This window comes from Oncorhynchus gorbuscha, linkage group LG01 (assembly GCF_021184085.1).
Source record: "Oncorhynchus gorbuscha isolate QuinsamMale2020 ecotype Even-year linkage group LG01, OgorEven_v1.0, whole genome shotgun sequence".
Taxonomy (NCBI): Eukaryota; Metazoa; Chordata; class Actinopteri; order Salmoniformes; family Salmonidae; genus Oncorhynchus; species Oncorhynchus gorbuscha.
The window spans coordinates 63,210,073-63,227,150 of record NC_060173.1 but is presented as its reverse complement, the minus strand read 5'-3'; the positions used below and the strand labels follow the sequence as shown (position 1 = coordinate 63,227,150).

Genomic DNA, 17,078 nt, shown 5'->3' with positions numbered 1-17,078 from the left:
CACTCCTCAATTGTCAAGTGGTGTAGAAGGCGTGTCCCCTGGTACTGCTTGTTCTTATTTTTAACTTATAAGAGTGGAACTCAGTGTGGTCGAATGCTGCAATAGCCTGTCCGTGACAAGAATCGACAAGTTGTGTGTTCTGAGATGCCATTCTGCACACCACTGTTGTACTGCAACGTTATTTGTCTGTTTGTGGCCCGCCTGTTAGCTTGCACGATTCTTGCCACTCTCCTTCGACCTCTTTCAATTAGCTGTTTTCGCCCACAGAGCCCGAGACATTGTAGTGCGTGAAAAGCCCAGGAGGGCAGCCACTTCTGAGATATTGGATCCGGTGCGCATCGCACCGACGATCATACCACGCTCAAAGTCACTTAGGTCACTCATTATGCCAATTTTAGCATTCAATCGAACAGTAACGGAATACCCCAATGCCTGTCTGCCTGCTTAAAATACCAAGCCCTGGCCACATGACCCACTGTCTGTAGAAGTGATACATTTTAGTGAACGGGGTAGTGTAAACTGTCTGGTGAGTGTACACTTCGATTCATTTTTTAAACTGCAACCGGGAGAGTCTTCAGACGAGTCTTGTGAGGTATGTGGGCATCTCAGAGCAAATCATGTATGTTTTCGTTAGAGTCTCATCTTTCCATAGAGGGGTCATAATAGGGATGTCTCATGGTTTGACAAACACAGCTGTAGTGCTGCCATCTTTCACCGTAGATGATGAAGGCTGACATCGGTGAATGTGTTGGATTGAGACGTAGCCCATGCAAAAAAACAGATATCTCTTGCTTAGAGATTTTTATGAAGATGTTTAGATTATATGTCCAAGGGGGCGAGGACATTGTCTCCAGGAGGTTAATAAACAAATATGTAAAAAATAATATGGCTTTGAAAAAATAAATATGATTAAAAAAATATCATGCCATCTTTCTCGTGTATACAGTACATTCCGAAAGTATTCAGACCACTTGACTAACATTTTGTTAGGTTATAGCCTTCTAAAATGGATTAAATAAAACATCTCAATCTACACACAATACCCCATAATGACAAAGCGAAAACAAGTCGAGAAATGTTTGCAAATGTATGAAAAATAAAAAACTGAAATACCTTATTTACGTAAGTATTCAGACCCTTTGCTATGAGACTCGAAATTGAGTTCAGGTGCATCCTGTTTCCATTGACCATCCTTGAGATGATTCTACAACTTGATTGGAGTCCACCTGTGGTAAATTAAATTGATTGGACATGATTTGTAAAGGCACACACCTGTCTATATAAGTCCCACAGTTGACAGTGCATGTCAGAGCAAAAAACAAGTCATGAGGTCGAATTGTCAGTTGAGCTCCGAGGCAGGATTGTGTCAAGGCACAGATCTGGGGAAGGTTACCAAAACATTTCTGCAGCATTGACCAAGCCCAAGAACACAGTGACCCCCATCATTCTTAAATGGAAGAAGTTTGAAACCACCAAGACTCTTCCTGGAGCTGGTCGTCCAACCAAATTGAGGAATCAGGCGAGAAGGGCCTTGGTCAGGGAGGTGACCAAGAACCTGATGGTCACTCTGACAGTGTTCCTCTGTGGAGGTAGGAAAATCTTCCAGAAGGACAACCATCTTTGCACCGTTCCACCAATCAGGTTTTTAATGGTAGAGTGGCCAGACGGAAGCCACTCCTCAGAAAAATGCACATGACAGCCCGCATGGAGTTTGCCGAAAGGCACTGAAAGGAAACAAGAATATCTAGCTTGATGAAACCAAGATTTAAATCTTTGGCCTGAATACCAAGTGTCATGTCTGGAAGAAACCTGGCAACATCCCTATGGTGAAGCATGGTGGTGGCAGCATCATGCAGTGGGGATGTTTTTTTAGTGGCAGGGGCTGGTAGACTAGTCAGGATCGAGGGAAAGACAAATGGAGCAAAGTGCAGCGAGATCCTTGATGAAAACCTGGTCCAGAGCGCTCAGGACCTCAGACTGGGGCGAAGGTTCACCTTCCAACAGTACAACGACAACGCAGGACTGGCTTCGGGACAATTCTCTAGATATATCATTGAGTGGCCCAGCCAGAGCCCGGACTTGAATCCGATCTAACATCTCTGGTGAAACCTGAAAATAACTGTGCAGCGACACTCCCCATCCAACCTGACAGAGCTTCAGAGGTTCTGCAGAGAAGAATGGAAGAAACTCCCCAAATACAGGTATGCCAAGCTTGTAGCGTTCGAGGCCATAATCGCTGCTAAAGGTGCTTCAACAAAGTACTGACTAAAGGGTCTGAATACTTATGTAAATGTGATATTTCAGTTTTACATTTTTAATACATATCTAAAAAAACTGTTGTTGGTTTGTCATGATGGGGCATTGTGGGGGGGGGGGGGGGTCGATGTAATCCATTTTTAGAATAAGCCTGTAATTTAACAAAATGTAGAAAAAGTCAAGTGGTCTGAATACTTTTCGAATGCACTGTAAGTCTAATGTGCATCACGTCTGTTTCCGTTCTTAAAAGACGTAGAATAAAGAGTAAACATTTTTGGGGGGGAATGTGTTATAGCGGAGTGGCTTTACCCTTTAGTGTTTTTCTCAATGTGCATGTTCTTTTTATATAAGCATGCATTGATGAGGCCCAGGATGATGTTCATTAGAGCACCAAACGGGAGAAAACAGAATGAAACGGAAGGAATACCTGGACTTAAAAACGTCATTTTTTGCCTTCCATTGCAAAACGTTTCCCACCGCGTGCCCTAATAAACACCACCCAGGTTATGGTAAAGTGGACAGTTGTGGCTCCCTTTGGGTAGCCCAGTGCTGCCTGGCCCTGCTATGGGTTGGTCAAATCATATAGTTTTTCTTGAGCACTTCCAGGTACTGCTGTGTGGCCCTGCTGACCGGGTCCTCCACCACACTGAGACCCCAACCCAGGCTAGTAGGGGAGCCTGAGGCAGAGCCCACCGGAGACATCCGGGCAGAGCACTCAAGCTCTGCTGTCGCTGAAGAGAGAGAAGGCAATGAGGGGAGAGAGAGAGAGACAAGGAGAGAAATAAATTATTAAAGGTAATGAAATGTCAAAATCATGTTTTTCATGGAATTGGATGATATTGGATGAAACCAGATCAAAGTATGAAAATTGACTATTTCTACATGACTAAAGTCTGATCATAAAGTTACTGGTCCCCTCCCCCATGTCAAACACTTGGATTCAGGAGTTGGGATTATTAAGGGGATAGAGTGGCATCACCCTAATGCTTGTTTAAATACACCAACGGTAACATCATATTCTATTACCTAATTTAAATAAAGATGTAACCAACATCGAAGGTGTGTTTTCAGAGGGGAGTGGTTTATAAAGCTAGATACAGTTGAAGTCGGAAGTTGACATACACTTCGGTTGGAGTCATTAAAACTCGTTTTCAACCACTCCACAAATGTCTTGTTAAACTATATTTTTGGCACGTCGGTTAGTGGCACGTCGGTTAGGACATCTACCTTGTCCATGACAAGTAATTTTTCCAACAATCGCTAACAGATTATTTCACATAAAATTCACTGTATCACAATTGCAGTGGGTCAGAAGTTTACATACACTATGTTGACTGTGCCTTTAAACAGCTTGGAAAATTCCAGAAAATTATGTCATGGCTTTAGAAGCTTCTGATAAAGGATGTCAATTAGCCTGAGTCAATTGGAGGTGTACCTGTGGATGTGTTTCAAGGCCTACCTTCAAATCAGTGCCTCTTTGCTTGACATCATGGGAAAAGCAAAAGAAATCAGCAAAGACCTCATAAAAAAAATGTAGACCTCCACAAGTCTGGGTCATCCTTGGGTGCAATTTCCAAATGCCCGAAGGTACCATGTTCATCTGTACAAACAATAGTAAGTATAAACACCATGGAACCACGCAGCCGTCATACCGCTCAGGAAGGAGACTTGTTCTGTTTCCTTGAGATGTACTTCGGTGTGAAAAGTGCAAATCAATCCCAGAACAAAAGAATATGACCTTGTGAAGATGTTGGACCACCTAAAAGGCCGCTCAGCAAGGAAGAAGCCACTGCTCCAAAACCGATATAAAAAAGCCAGACTACGGTTTGCAACTGCACATGGGGACAAAGACTGTACTTTTTGGAGAAATGTCCTCTGGGCTGATGAAACAAAAATATAACTGTTTGGCCATAATGACCATCGTTATGTTTGGAGGAAAAATGGGGAGGCTTGCAAACCGAAGAACACCATCCCAACCATGAAACAGGGGGGTGGCAGCATCATGTTGGTATGCAAGTATAAACACCATGGGACCACACAGCTGTCATACCGCTCAGGTAGGAGACGCGTTCTGTCTCTTGGAGATGAATGTTCTCTGGTGCGAAAAGTGCAAATCAATCCAAGAACAGCAACAGCATCATGTGGGGGTGCTTTGCTGCAGGAGGGACTGGTGCACTTCACAAAATAGATGACAACATGAGGGAGGAAAATTATGTGGATATATTGAAGCAACATCTCAAGACATCAGTCAGGAAGTTAAAGCTTGGTCGCAAATGGGTCTTCCAAATGGACAATGACCCCAAACATACTTCCAAAGTTGTGGCAAAATGGCTTAAGAACAACAAAGTCAAGCCCTGACCTCAGTCCTATAGAACATTTGTGGGCAGAACTGAAAAAGCGTGCACGAGCAAGGCGGCCTACAAACCTGGCTCAGGTACACCATACCATCTCTGTCAGGAGGAATGGGCCAAAATTCACCCAACTTATTGTGGGAAGCTTGTGGAAGGCTACCCGAAACATTTGATACAAGTTAAACAATTAAGGCAATGCTACCAAATACTAATTGAGTGTACGTAAACTTCTGACCCACTGTGAATGTGAAGAAAGAACAAAGATGAAATAAATAATTCTCCACTATTCTTCTGACATTTCACATTCTTAAAATAAAGTGGTGATCCTAACTGACCTAAAACAGGGAATTTTACAAGGATTAAATGTCAGGAATTGTGAAAAACTGAGTTTAAATGTATTTGTGTATGTATGTATGTAAACTTCCGACTTTAGCTGTAGCTACTCTACTGGTGCCAAAATTTTACTGTAGGGAGTCAGCAAGTATAATTAAACAGTACCAGTCAAAGGTTTGGACACACCTTCTCATTCAAGGGTTTTTCTTTATTTTACATTGTAGAATAATAATGAAGACATCAAAAAAATGAAATAACACACATGGAGTCATGTAGAAACCAAAAAAGTGTTAAACAAATCCAAATATATTTTATATTTGAGATTCTTTGAAGTTGCCACCCTTTGACTTGATGACATGTTTGCACACTTGACATTCTCTCAACCAGCTTCATAAGATAGTCATCTTGTGTTCCAAGATGGCATAGCAGTCGGACGTCTGTTATTGTCGTCCCGTCCCGTGTATATATCGTTTTCTTCCAAAATATTTTGCATATATTTTTGATCTCAGCTTCCATCTACGGACTGAATATACTCTCCGGCAACCCGCCTCACCCAATGTGGTACGGATCTACTAGCTAGTAGTCAGTTAGCCACTGCTAGCGGTCATCACCGTTAACTCTGACATCAGCCAGCCTCAGCCCGTCAATTCCTGCCAGTCTGCAAAGCGTGATATCAACCTAGAGCATATCGGACTGATTTTCTCTACCACATCTCCAGATTCATACCGCAAGCTCTGAACCTTAGCACCGGGTCATCGCAGCTAGCAAGCTACTCCTGGCTAACGCCTCTGTCCTGAAGCATACACCAGTTAGCCTGGAGTTAGCCTCAAGCTAGACCCATCTCCCAGATAGCCGAAGAGATTCCATCAGACAATTCCTGGGCTACAATACCTCTCTTGCCAATTGGCCTGGAACCTTTACTACCGTCACGATCCATCATGACTCGTCTGCCGACGTAACCGTCCGAGAGGGTTTCTACAGGCTCTTCCCTTGTGACGTCCCCCGCAGGCCCGTCTGCTAGCCCCAGCCTGTTAGCTGTCTGAATCGCTGTGTCTCCAGCTCGCCTAGCTACTCACTGGACCCTATGATCACTCGGCTACACACGCCTCTCCCTAATGTCAATATGCCTAGTCTACCTGGCATTCCTGACATTTCCAACCCTAACTATAACATTTTCCGTCAAGATAGAGCTGCCAATGGGAGCGGAATTGCAATCTACTGCAGAGATAGCCTGCAGAGTTCTGTCATTATTATTCAGGTCTGTGCCCAAACAATTCAAGCTTCTACTTTTAAAAATACACCTTTCCAGAAACAAGTCGCTCACCGTTGCCGCTGGTTAAAACCTTTTTGGGATGCAACCCCGTTAACGGGATGATATGACAACAGCCAGTGAGAGTGCAGGGCGCAAATTCAAAACAGAAATCTCATAATAAAAATTCCTCAAAACATACATGTATTTTATACTGTTTTAAAAGGTAGTCTTGTTGTTAATCCCACCACAGTGTCCGATTTCAAATAGGCTTTACGGCGAAAGCAGCACAAACGATTATGTTCGGTCACCACCAAGCCACAGAAAAACACAGCCATTTTCCCAGCCAAAGAGAGGAGTCACAAAATGCAAAAATAGAGATAAAATAAATCACTAACCTTTGATGATCTTCATCAGATGACACTCATAGGACTTCATGTTACACAATACATGTATGTTTTGTTTGATAAAGTTCATATTTATATCAAAAAATCTGAATTTACATTGGCGCGTTACATTCACTAGTTCCAAAAACATCCAGTGATTTTGTATAGCCACATTCAACAAAGCAAACCATGCGATAATCTGAGACGGCGCTCAGAACAATCAAGTGAAAATAGTGCCATGTTGTAGTCAACATAAACCATAAATTACATGCTAAAATTCCCTTACCTTTGATGATCTTCATCAGAATGCACTCCCAGGAATCCCAGGTTCACAATAAATGCTTGTTTTGTTCGATAATGTCAGTTATTTATGTCCAATTAGCTACTTTTGTTAGCGCATTTGGTATACATATCCAAACGCTTGTTCTGGTCAGCGTTACTTCAGACAAAAAATTCAAAAAGTTATATTACAGGTCGAAGAAACAATCATTAGAATGTTTTATCATTAATCTTCAATAAAGTTCCAACCAGAGTATTCCTTTGTGTCTTGAGGAGCCATGGAACGCAGGTAGCTAATCATGTGAAATGCGCATGACCAGGAAATGGATGACTGGCAGACACCTGATTCATTCTGCTGTCATTCAGTCCCATAACACAATAGAAGCTTCATTCAAATTTCTATAGATGGTTGACATCTAGTGGAAGCCCTAGGAAGTGCAACTTCATTAATATCCCAAGGGGATTTCAATGGGAACTGTGTTGAATACATACCAACCTCAGATTTCTCACTTCCTGTTTTGATTTCTCAGGTTTTTGCCTGCCATATGATTTCGCTTATACTCACAGACATCATTCAAACAGTTTTAGAAACTTCAGAGTGTTTTCTATCCAATACTAATTATAATATGCATATATTAGCAACTGAGACTGAGGAGCAGGCCGTTTACTTTGGGCACATTATTCATCCAAGCTACTCAATGCTGCCCCCCAGCCATAAGAAGTTTTAAAGACCCCTTCAACCCCCAGCTGTGCCCTGGACACCATATGTGAATTGATCACCCCCCATCTATCTTCAGAGTTCGTACTGTTCGGTGACCTAAACTGGGACATGCTTAACACGCCGGCCGTCCTACAATCTAAGCTAGATGCCCTTATGCTCACAAAAACTATCAAGGAATCTACTGGGTACAACCCAGAATCCGTAACCATGGGCACACTCTTAGATATCATCCTGACCAACTTGCCCTCTAAATATTCCTCTGTCTTCAACCAGGATCTCAGCGATCACTGCCCCATTGCCTGCGTGCGTAATGAGTTCATGGTCAAACGACCACCCCTCATCACTGTCTAACGCTCCCTAAAATACTTCAGCGAGCAGGCCTTTCCAATCGACTTGGTCCGGGTATTCTGGGAGGATATTGACCTTCTCGTCAGTAGAAGATGCCTGGTTGCTCTTCCAAAGGGTTTTCCCTCACCATCTTAAATAAGCATGCCCCATTCAATAAATAAACATCTTGTGGCGTTCTGCATTAGCATCGAATTGCCCCCGCGATATGCAACTTTTCAGGGAAGTCAGGAACCAATATACTTAGTCAGTTAGGAAAGCTAAGGCTAGCATTTTCAGACAGAAATTTGCATCCTGTAGCACTAATTCCAAAAAGTTTCCGAACACTAAAGTCCATGGAGAATAAAAGCATCTCCTCCCAGCTGCCCACTGCTCTGAGGACTTATAGATCCAGCAAACAGGATGTAGTCTATCACAGTGCCATCCGTTTTGTCACCAAAGCCTCATATACTACCTACCACTGTGACCTGTAAGCTCTCGTTGGCTGGCCCCACTACATAGTAGTCACCAAACCCACTGGCTCCAGGTCATCTATAAGTCTTTGCTAGGTAAAGCCCCACCTTCTCAGCTCACCATAGCAACACCCACCCGTTGCACATGCTCCAGCATGTATATTTCACTGATCATGCCCAAAGCCAACACTCACTTTGGCCACCTTTCCTTCCAGTTCTCTGCTGCCAATGACTGGAATGAATTGCAAAAATCACTGAAGCTGGAGTCTTATATCTCCCTCTCTAACTTTAAGCATCAGCTGTCAAAGCAGCTTACTGATCACTGTACCTGGACACAGCCAATCTGAAAATAGCACACCCAACTAACTCATCCCCAAATGATTACTTACCCTTTTGCACCCCAGTACCTCTACTTGCACATCATCTGCACATCGATCACTCCAGTGTTAATGCTAAATTGTAATTAACTCTATGGCCTATTTATTGCCTTTACCTCCCTACTTTTCCACATTTGCACACACCGTACATAGATTTATCTATTGTGTTATTGACTGTACGTTTGTTTATGTGTAACTCTGTGTTGTTGTTTTTGTTGCACTGCCTTGCTTCATCTTGGCCAGGTCGCAGTTGTAAATGAGAACTTGTTCTCTACTGGCCTACCTGGTAAAAAAGAAAAAAATGTGGAATGCATTTCAATTGCTAAAAGTTATTTTTGTGGACTTGATCTCCTTCTTAATGAGCCAATCAGATGTGTTGTGACAAGGTAGGGGTGGTATACAGAAGATGGTATTTTACCAAATTGGGCTAAATCCATATTATGGCAAGAACAGCTCAACTAAGCAAAGAGAAACGACAGTCCATTACTTTAAGACATGAAGGTCAGTCAATCCTGAAGGACACCAATAAGAAGAAGAGACTTGTTTGGGCCAAGAAACACAAGCAATGGGACTGGTGGAAATCTGTCCTTCGGTCTGATGAGTCCAAATTTGAGATTATTATTTTTTGAACGGATGTTCTCTGCATGTGTGGTTCCCACCGTTAAGCATGGAGGAGGAGTTGTGATTGTGTGGGTGTGCTTTGCTGGGGACACAGTCAGTGATTGATTAAGACTTCAAGGCACACTTAACTAGCATGGCTACCACAGCATTCTGCAGCGATACGCCATCCCATCTGGTTTGCGCTTAGTGGGACAATCATTTGTTTTTCAACAGGACAATTACAACACACCTACAGGCTGTGTAAGGGCTATTTGACCAAGAAGGAGAGTGATGAGTGCTTCATCAGATGACCTGGTCTCCACAATCACCAGACCTCAACTCTATTGCGATTGTTTGGGACGAGTTGGACCATAGAGTGAAGGAAAAGTATAAAAAATATCACGACAGCGGTGATAGAAACAGGCAGTTTCGGTGCAATTTTAAAAACACGGACAGATAATTTGTTCGTTCGACATGGTGGGATCTTTGTGTCGGTAAAACGTATAATGCAAGAAATGGAGGTGGAAACGCCGAATATGTGTAGACATTGATATAATAACCATCATATCAAAGTCAACTTGGAGTCACGCAATGACATGCTGTCTGTGATCCTTCCACTACGACTCGGAAATCCATGGCGTTTAAATTAGGCTACAGATCAAATAAAATATAATGAACTTCACAAGGTGGTGAAAGTGGCACCAAACGGAGCTTGTTTTAGGGTCTTATTCTGGTGACATGATCAATGCTTTACTGCCATTTTGACAAATAAAAACATTATTGCTCTTTACCACAATCCACCCGTAGATCCTACACACACCGTATCTGCGAGCTGTTGTCCAGCGTAGGCACATTTTCTTTTAATGTGGATTTTTGCATGAAACTCTGTTGTCAATTTGATTGAAACATAGCTATTGATGCTATATCAATGCTGTTTGAGTTGCTTAGTGTATCACCAAATTGGCTCCCCGCCCACTAAGGCAGTCTTTGTAAACTTCCTGGCATTTAGCCATGAGAGAATGTACTTGATATTTATAGGTGATGTTTTAGTCACTCAAAAGGCTATTTTACATGGGAATCAGAATGACTGTTCGGGAACTTTAAATTCTAAGCTAGTGTGTAAAATATATATTTTTTGCAATAATCTGGACTTGCTCTTCTAGTATTAGAATTGAAAAACAAATACATAATTTCCAGATCTGAAAATACAACCCTGTTATTTTGTGTTATGATATGAACTTAATTAAGTCCCTGCATAAACACTTACCATGGTCCAACTCCTTTGATATGTTTCTCTCCAATTCATTCTGCATCTAGAATAGAAGAGGAAGCATATTCTGAGATATTGTGGTATAACCAAAATCTTTATCACTGCTGTGGGCTTATAAACAAGAAACAAGTTCACAATTTTTTAAAATATATATTTTTTTATATAATGGATATCCTTATAAAACAAAAAGAACGTGCACCATCTGAAAAGTAGAAGACCACTTTCCATAAAAAGAGGGAAATTGCCCGCTTTACTTGTTGGTATTAAATCCACTTAACATAAGCTAATGTTGGTAAATTGTGCTTGATGAAAAAAGGCATACAGAACTGCATGAGAAAAAGCACTGCAATTTAGCAACACAACAGAGCATGCAAGCAAAGCTCTGCTTCAGCCTAAATGGAAACCGAATGGTGTTTCTATAGTGATCGAATTACGCCAAATGAACAGTGTTCACTGTTAGATTCTATTACTGGGATGTCAGTGGCAGTCGGTGACTTTTAAGATGAGGGAAGATGATAATTGTTTTTATGAGCATGGCCTTATTTCTATTGCAACATATTGGATGACTGTCACTCATATTCCATTCACCAAGCTCGATGTAACATCGATAGATTTAAGCTATGAACATGATGCTGATATTTTCAGTTTAAGAAAGGCTTTTCAACAGAATCGGAGGAATGAATACACCCCTGATTACACACAAACAGTTTTCATAGCAGCCACATACAAAGAGCATGATCATTTTGCCGTTGTGTAATTCCTTCTCGCATCTAAGCGCTCTCCTCCTTTTACCTTTTCCATTCGCTTTTGGACTTCAGTACACAACCCATCAGCTGTGACCAGGAAAAACATACTTTCCAAGCCAAAACATATAAGCTAACGTCATAGTCAACATAGCTACTAGAACTAACACGTTAGTAAACCCGCTACAATCACACAGTAGTGTACTGCAGTTTTGCAGTTGCAACAGCGGGCCCCGGTGGCAAGAAATTAATACAACCAAAACCTTAACTTGTAAGAGTTCCAGTGTTGGATAGCCATAGCCACCGAGCTATGATAGCATCCCTCTCCATTTGATACAGGTGTTTGAATAAGCTAAACTAGCTAGCTGCATTTGCTAGCTAAGCGAGATGTTTTTTTTATAACTAAATATAGCTAGCTCTCTTACTCTCTTGCTTCTACAATTTTAAAGAAATGTATTGCTGTGCTAACTAGCTGTAGCTTATGCTTTCAGTACTAGATTCATTCTCCGATCCTTCGATTGGGTGGACAACATGTCAGTTCATGCTGCAAGAGCTCTGATAGGTTGGCAGACATCCTCCGGAAGCTGTCATAATTACTGTGTAAGTCTATGGAAGGGGGTTAGAACCATGAGCCTCATGGGTTTTGTAAAGAAGTCAATGTATCCAGATGACGGAGACTTGGTTTCCTTCAGCTACACCATGGTGCTACCCTACAGAGTGCTGTTGAGGCTACTGTATACTTTAATTGTGCAACAGTGTGTTTTAATAAATGATTTGGTGACATGAATATATTTAGTATAGTTTTATATAAAAATTATAACTAATATTTCACTATTTTATAAAAAGTCTCTGAGGAGCCTCTCGTTAGATAATTTCAACAAGCACAACACCTCAGCAAGACAATACAGTAGCTGCATTTGCTGCAGTTTTATTTAACAGATACAGAACACATTGTATTTCATTTAAATCTAGTCAATTGTTTCTGAAACATTTGTGTGCAAATGAATGATATCCCAAACCATCAAATCGTTACTAAAGAATAGTAGTTTTGACATCTGTGACAACTGGCCTGCGTTGAGTGGGACAACGCTGCGGGAGGTTCAGATTTAAAATATAGGCCTATAATGTAGAGCAGAGTCTCCAACCCTGTTCCTTGAGAGCTACCATCCTGTAGGTTTTAGCTCCTGATTCTAATAAATAAGCTGAATCAGGTTAGTTGCAACTGGGGTTGGAGCAAAACCTACAGGAGCATAGCTCTCCAGGAACAGGCTTGAGAGCCCTGATGTAAAGCAACCATGCCTCTCTGACATGTAGAATAAGGAATTACACCTGGTCTATACATGCCATTTCTGTGTAACGTTTGCCAAACTGAACGTGACCCTGTATTACTTGATTGGACCCTGGTGCAGCTGCAATGGGTAGCCCTAAAGTTAACTGATCTAGCACTAGGTGCATACACTGTCACCCACCCGGTGCCCCAGATTTTTGACCATTCTATTTCTCATATAGAGAAATCTCCACCCACCTGGGGCACTGGCCAAGCTAAAACAAATTCACCCGCTCTCACATGCTGTGAAACCACGGTTGTGTGTGAAGTGTTGCAAGCGTGGGCCAATGGGAAGGTGAGGGGAGAGGCCCAATGTGAGGGGGAAAGGGGAGGGTCAGAGGAGAGTGAAGCAGCAGCATGAGCTAACACACATCTACACACCTGGTCATGAGTCTGGCTGAAGAGAGGAGAGATGAGAGACAGACTTTTGAGCTAGAAGCTGAAGGATTGAGAAATAGAGAGGTTAGGCACAAAGTCCCACTATAAGAAAACTCTAAAAGAACAGGAAGGAAGGAAGGAAAGATGGCAAGAGAAGAATAGAGGTGATACAGGATGGACATTTAGTCATATATAGGTCTAGTGAGAAAAGGAAGACAGACAGCATTTGGAAAAAAAATGTAAGCAAAGCATTAGAACAGTTTTGTCATTCAGCTTCATTTAACGACAGACACTACCTTTTTTAAATTACAATGTAACTACACTGCATGTTACATAAAAACAGCATAAAAAGTACACTGCTAACTCACAATTATGACACCATGGAGATGGGATATGTTACAAAAATGGTCAAAAGTAAACCAAGGCAACCTGAATGCATGGAAACCCAATGCAACATCCACGCAAGTTAAAAATGTTAGTTAAGTCAAGTCAAAAATATACTAAATCTCAAAAATCGTGAACTATCCCTTTAAGCAATGTGGAGAACAGTCCCTGTATATTTGCTATTGCCATTCAACATTCAGTCAGCCTCTTACCTTAGCCAGGTAAGCCTCCACCCTGCTGCTCTGACCCCCATCCCCCAGGGGGCTAAGGAGAGGCCCACCCAGGCTCCTGTTGAGGGGCCCCAGCGTTGCCCCGTAGGCCCCCACCGACCCCAGGGAGCCCATGTCCAGAGGCCCGCCCAGGCTGCCGTTGACAATGCTGCTGGCTATCAGGGACTTGCTGCGGTGGCGCTCGCTCATCAGCTTGGTGTTGGCCTCCGCCAGCCGCTCATTGGACCTGGGAGGGATGACGCAGAGAAGCACCATGACTGGGGGTTCAGCTTTCAGATTTGGGGTTGCAAAATTCCGGAAATCTTCCCAAAATTCCCAGGTTTTTCAGAAATCCTGGTTGGAGGATTCCTGTGAATCAGGAGGGAAACCTTCAACCAGGATTTCCCCAAAAAACTGTAATTTGGGGAAAGTTTGTGGAATACAGTACAACCTCAGAGAAAAAAACTGTAGTTTCGCAGCGTGTCAGAGGGTGAGTGGGTGAGTAACGAACTGACAGGTCAACCAAATAGGCAGTTCAACCCGGGACATTAAGCCTATTCTGTTCAACAACAACAAAAAACTTTGGAAACACTTTACTGTAGGTGTACTTATGCACGCGTTTATAAAGCCTTAATAACATCTATATAACACATAAGAGGGGTGAGCAAACGTTTTGGCTTGAGGGCCACATTGGGATTTAGAAAATCAACGGAGGGCCGTACAGATACTTTTTTTACTGATCTCTTTGTCAAAAAAAGGGCATCTTGTTTTAGACGTTCATGAGTTTTAACCCATAATGATAATTTCAGTCTTTCGGACAAGTAGGAGAGATTTTTTACTTTTCCAAAATCTCACCTCACTTGTCCAAAAATACAAAATGTTTTCTAACAGCATTTTTACATCAATGTAGGATGCAAGGAACCACTTTACAAAATGAAATGCATTACTATCTTTTTTTTAAGGGCGTCCCGCCATCGATCGGGCGATACAAAGTATGTCTACGGTTCAAAACAGACTCTGGGACAGTTCTGGAAGAACAGATCCAAAATCCATACAACCACTGCACATTAAAATTTTTAAGAAAAGCAATAAGCTGATGAAACAGATCAGACCCTTTATCTTAAAATATTGAAGTTTTATTTATTCATATTATCAGCTCAATAAAGCACACATTGGTGTAGGCTAGGATTAAGCCTTTGGCAGCAGTACAAAAAAAGAACGTTGATTTGAAAACCAATAGATGAGAAAAATGCTTGTTTCAAAGGCATTTTAAGTATTTCTAAAATAATTCCCTGAACGTGCGGTGCATTCGGAAAGTACTCAGACACCTTGACTTTTTACACATTTTGTTATGATACAGCCTTATTCTAAAATGGAATGGATATGAAGCAGACCAAACCATTATCAATTTCTAATGGTCCAATGAAGATTGATGCAGGGGTGTGGATAGGCTCACTTGAACAACCTATTTTAGGCCCTGCAGTTATTATGCAACTTGACTCTACACTGAACATCTCTAAAGGAAAGGTGACGTGGCAAATTGGACAACTGCAGGGATCTACAGTTCAGAACCATCCTATTGGGACTACGAAGAACAATGAGTGTGGGACTTGGGTATGGAACCAGTGTGCTTGACAGGTGTTGCCCCACCTTGCACAAGACAATATCCTATTAGCAAGGAAGCTATGGCCGCTACTAAGTTAGTGATTAAAGATCTATGGGACATGGGTATAGTTGAAAAGAAACATTCTGCCGACATGCTGTTCATACTCTTGACAATGATTCGAGCAGCACGGGTCACAGCTGCTCATTGGAACAAATGTTCAACTGTGCTGGAGGCTCCTAACATCATCATACAACCTGGCACATCATGTAATCCAGCTACTCTGATGCTTCCTCCAGATACCATATTACTTGAACACGACTGTTATGAGTTGGTTTTGGATCAGCTTTGATGGGTTTACTAAAAGTCATCCATTGGAAAACCCTGTTATTTGTCTTTTTTCTATAAAACATCAACTGCAAAGACATGAATTCAGACCCTTTGCTATGAGACTTGAAATTGAGATCAGGTGCATCCTGTTTCCATTACTCATCCTTGAGATGTGCCAGATTACTCATCCAGAGATGTGCCCTGCTTAAGCCAGTACATGTCCAGGCCCGTCTGAAGTTTGCTAGATAGCATTTGGATGATCCAGAAGAAGATTGGGAGAATGTCATATGGTCAGATGAAACCAAAATATAACTTTTTGGTAAAAACTCAACTCGTCGTGTTTGGAGGACAAAGAATGCTGAGTTGCATCCAAAGAACACCATACCTACTGTGAAGCATGGGGGTGGAAACATCATGCTTTGGGGCTGTTTTTCTGCATAGGGACCAGGACGACTGATCCGTGTAAAGGAAAGAATGAATGGGGCCATGTATTGTGAGATTTTGAGTGAAAACCTCCTTCCATCAGCAAGGTAAAATATGCTGGGATCTCAAGCATTGAAGGAATCAAGGATCTCAAGCATTGAAGATGAAATGTGGCTGGGTCTTTCAGCATGACAATGATCCCAAACACACCGCCCGGGCAACGAAGGAGTGGCTTCGTAAGAAGCATTTCAAGGTCCTGGAGTGGCCTAGCCAGTCTCCAGATCTCAACCCCATAGAAAATCTTCGGAGGGAGTTGAAAGTCCACGTTGCCCAGCAACAGCCCCAAAACATCACTGCTCTAGAGGAGATCTGCCTGGAGGAATGGGCCAAAATACCAGCAACAGTGTGTGAAAACCTTGTGAAGACTTACAGAAAACGTTTGACCTCTGTCATTGCCAACAAAGGGTATATAACAAAGTATTGAGATAAGTATTTGGTCAAAAACAAACATGTGCAAATAAATCATTTGCAAATAAATTCATTAAAAATCCTACAATGTGATTTTCTGGATTTTTTTTCTCATTTTGTCTGTCATAGTTGAAGTGTACGTATGTTGAAAATTACAGGCCTCTCATCTTTTTAAGTGGGAGAACTTGCACAATTGGTGGCTGACAATACTTTTTGCCCCACTGTACTTGCATACTATTGTTTGAACAGATGAATGTGGTACCTTCAGGCATTTGGAACTTGCTCCCAAGGATGAACCAGACTTGTGGAGGTCTACCATTTATTTTCTGAGGTCTTGGCTGATTTCTTTTGATTTTCCCATGATGTCAAGCAAAGAGGCACTGAGTTTGAAGGTAGGCCTTGAAATACATCCAGAGGTACACCTCCAATTGACTCAAATAATGTCAATTCGCCTACCAGAAGCTTCGAAAGCCATGACATCATTTTCTGGAATTTTCCAAGCTGTTTAAAGGCAGAGTCAACTTAGTGTATGTAAATTTCTGACCCACAGGAATTGTGATTAAGTGAAATAATCTCTGTAAACAATTTATTGGG

The 17,078-nt window shown here is 41.9% G+C and overlaps 1 protein-coding gene across 1 annotated transcript in view; it reads right to left on the bottom strand.

Annotated features, from left to right (window-relative positions):
• Positions 1-2,205: 2,205 nt before the first annotated feature.
• Positions 2,206-17,078, bottom strand: part of LOC124045689 — a 68,727-nt gene continuing 53,854 nt past the window's right edge. The window contains exons 33-35 of the mRNA XM_046365253.1: positions 13,664-13,907; positions 10,617-10,662; positions 2,206-2,987 (exon numbers count right to left, since the gene is read on the bottom strand). Of these exons, the coding sequence (XP_046221209.1) occupies positions 2,830-2,987; positions 10,617-10,662; positions 13,664-13,907 (448 nt within the window). The 3' untranslated portion in view covers positions 2,206-2,829. The remainder of the gene's footprint in view (positions 2,988-10,616; positions 10,663-13,663; positions 13,908-17,078) is intronic.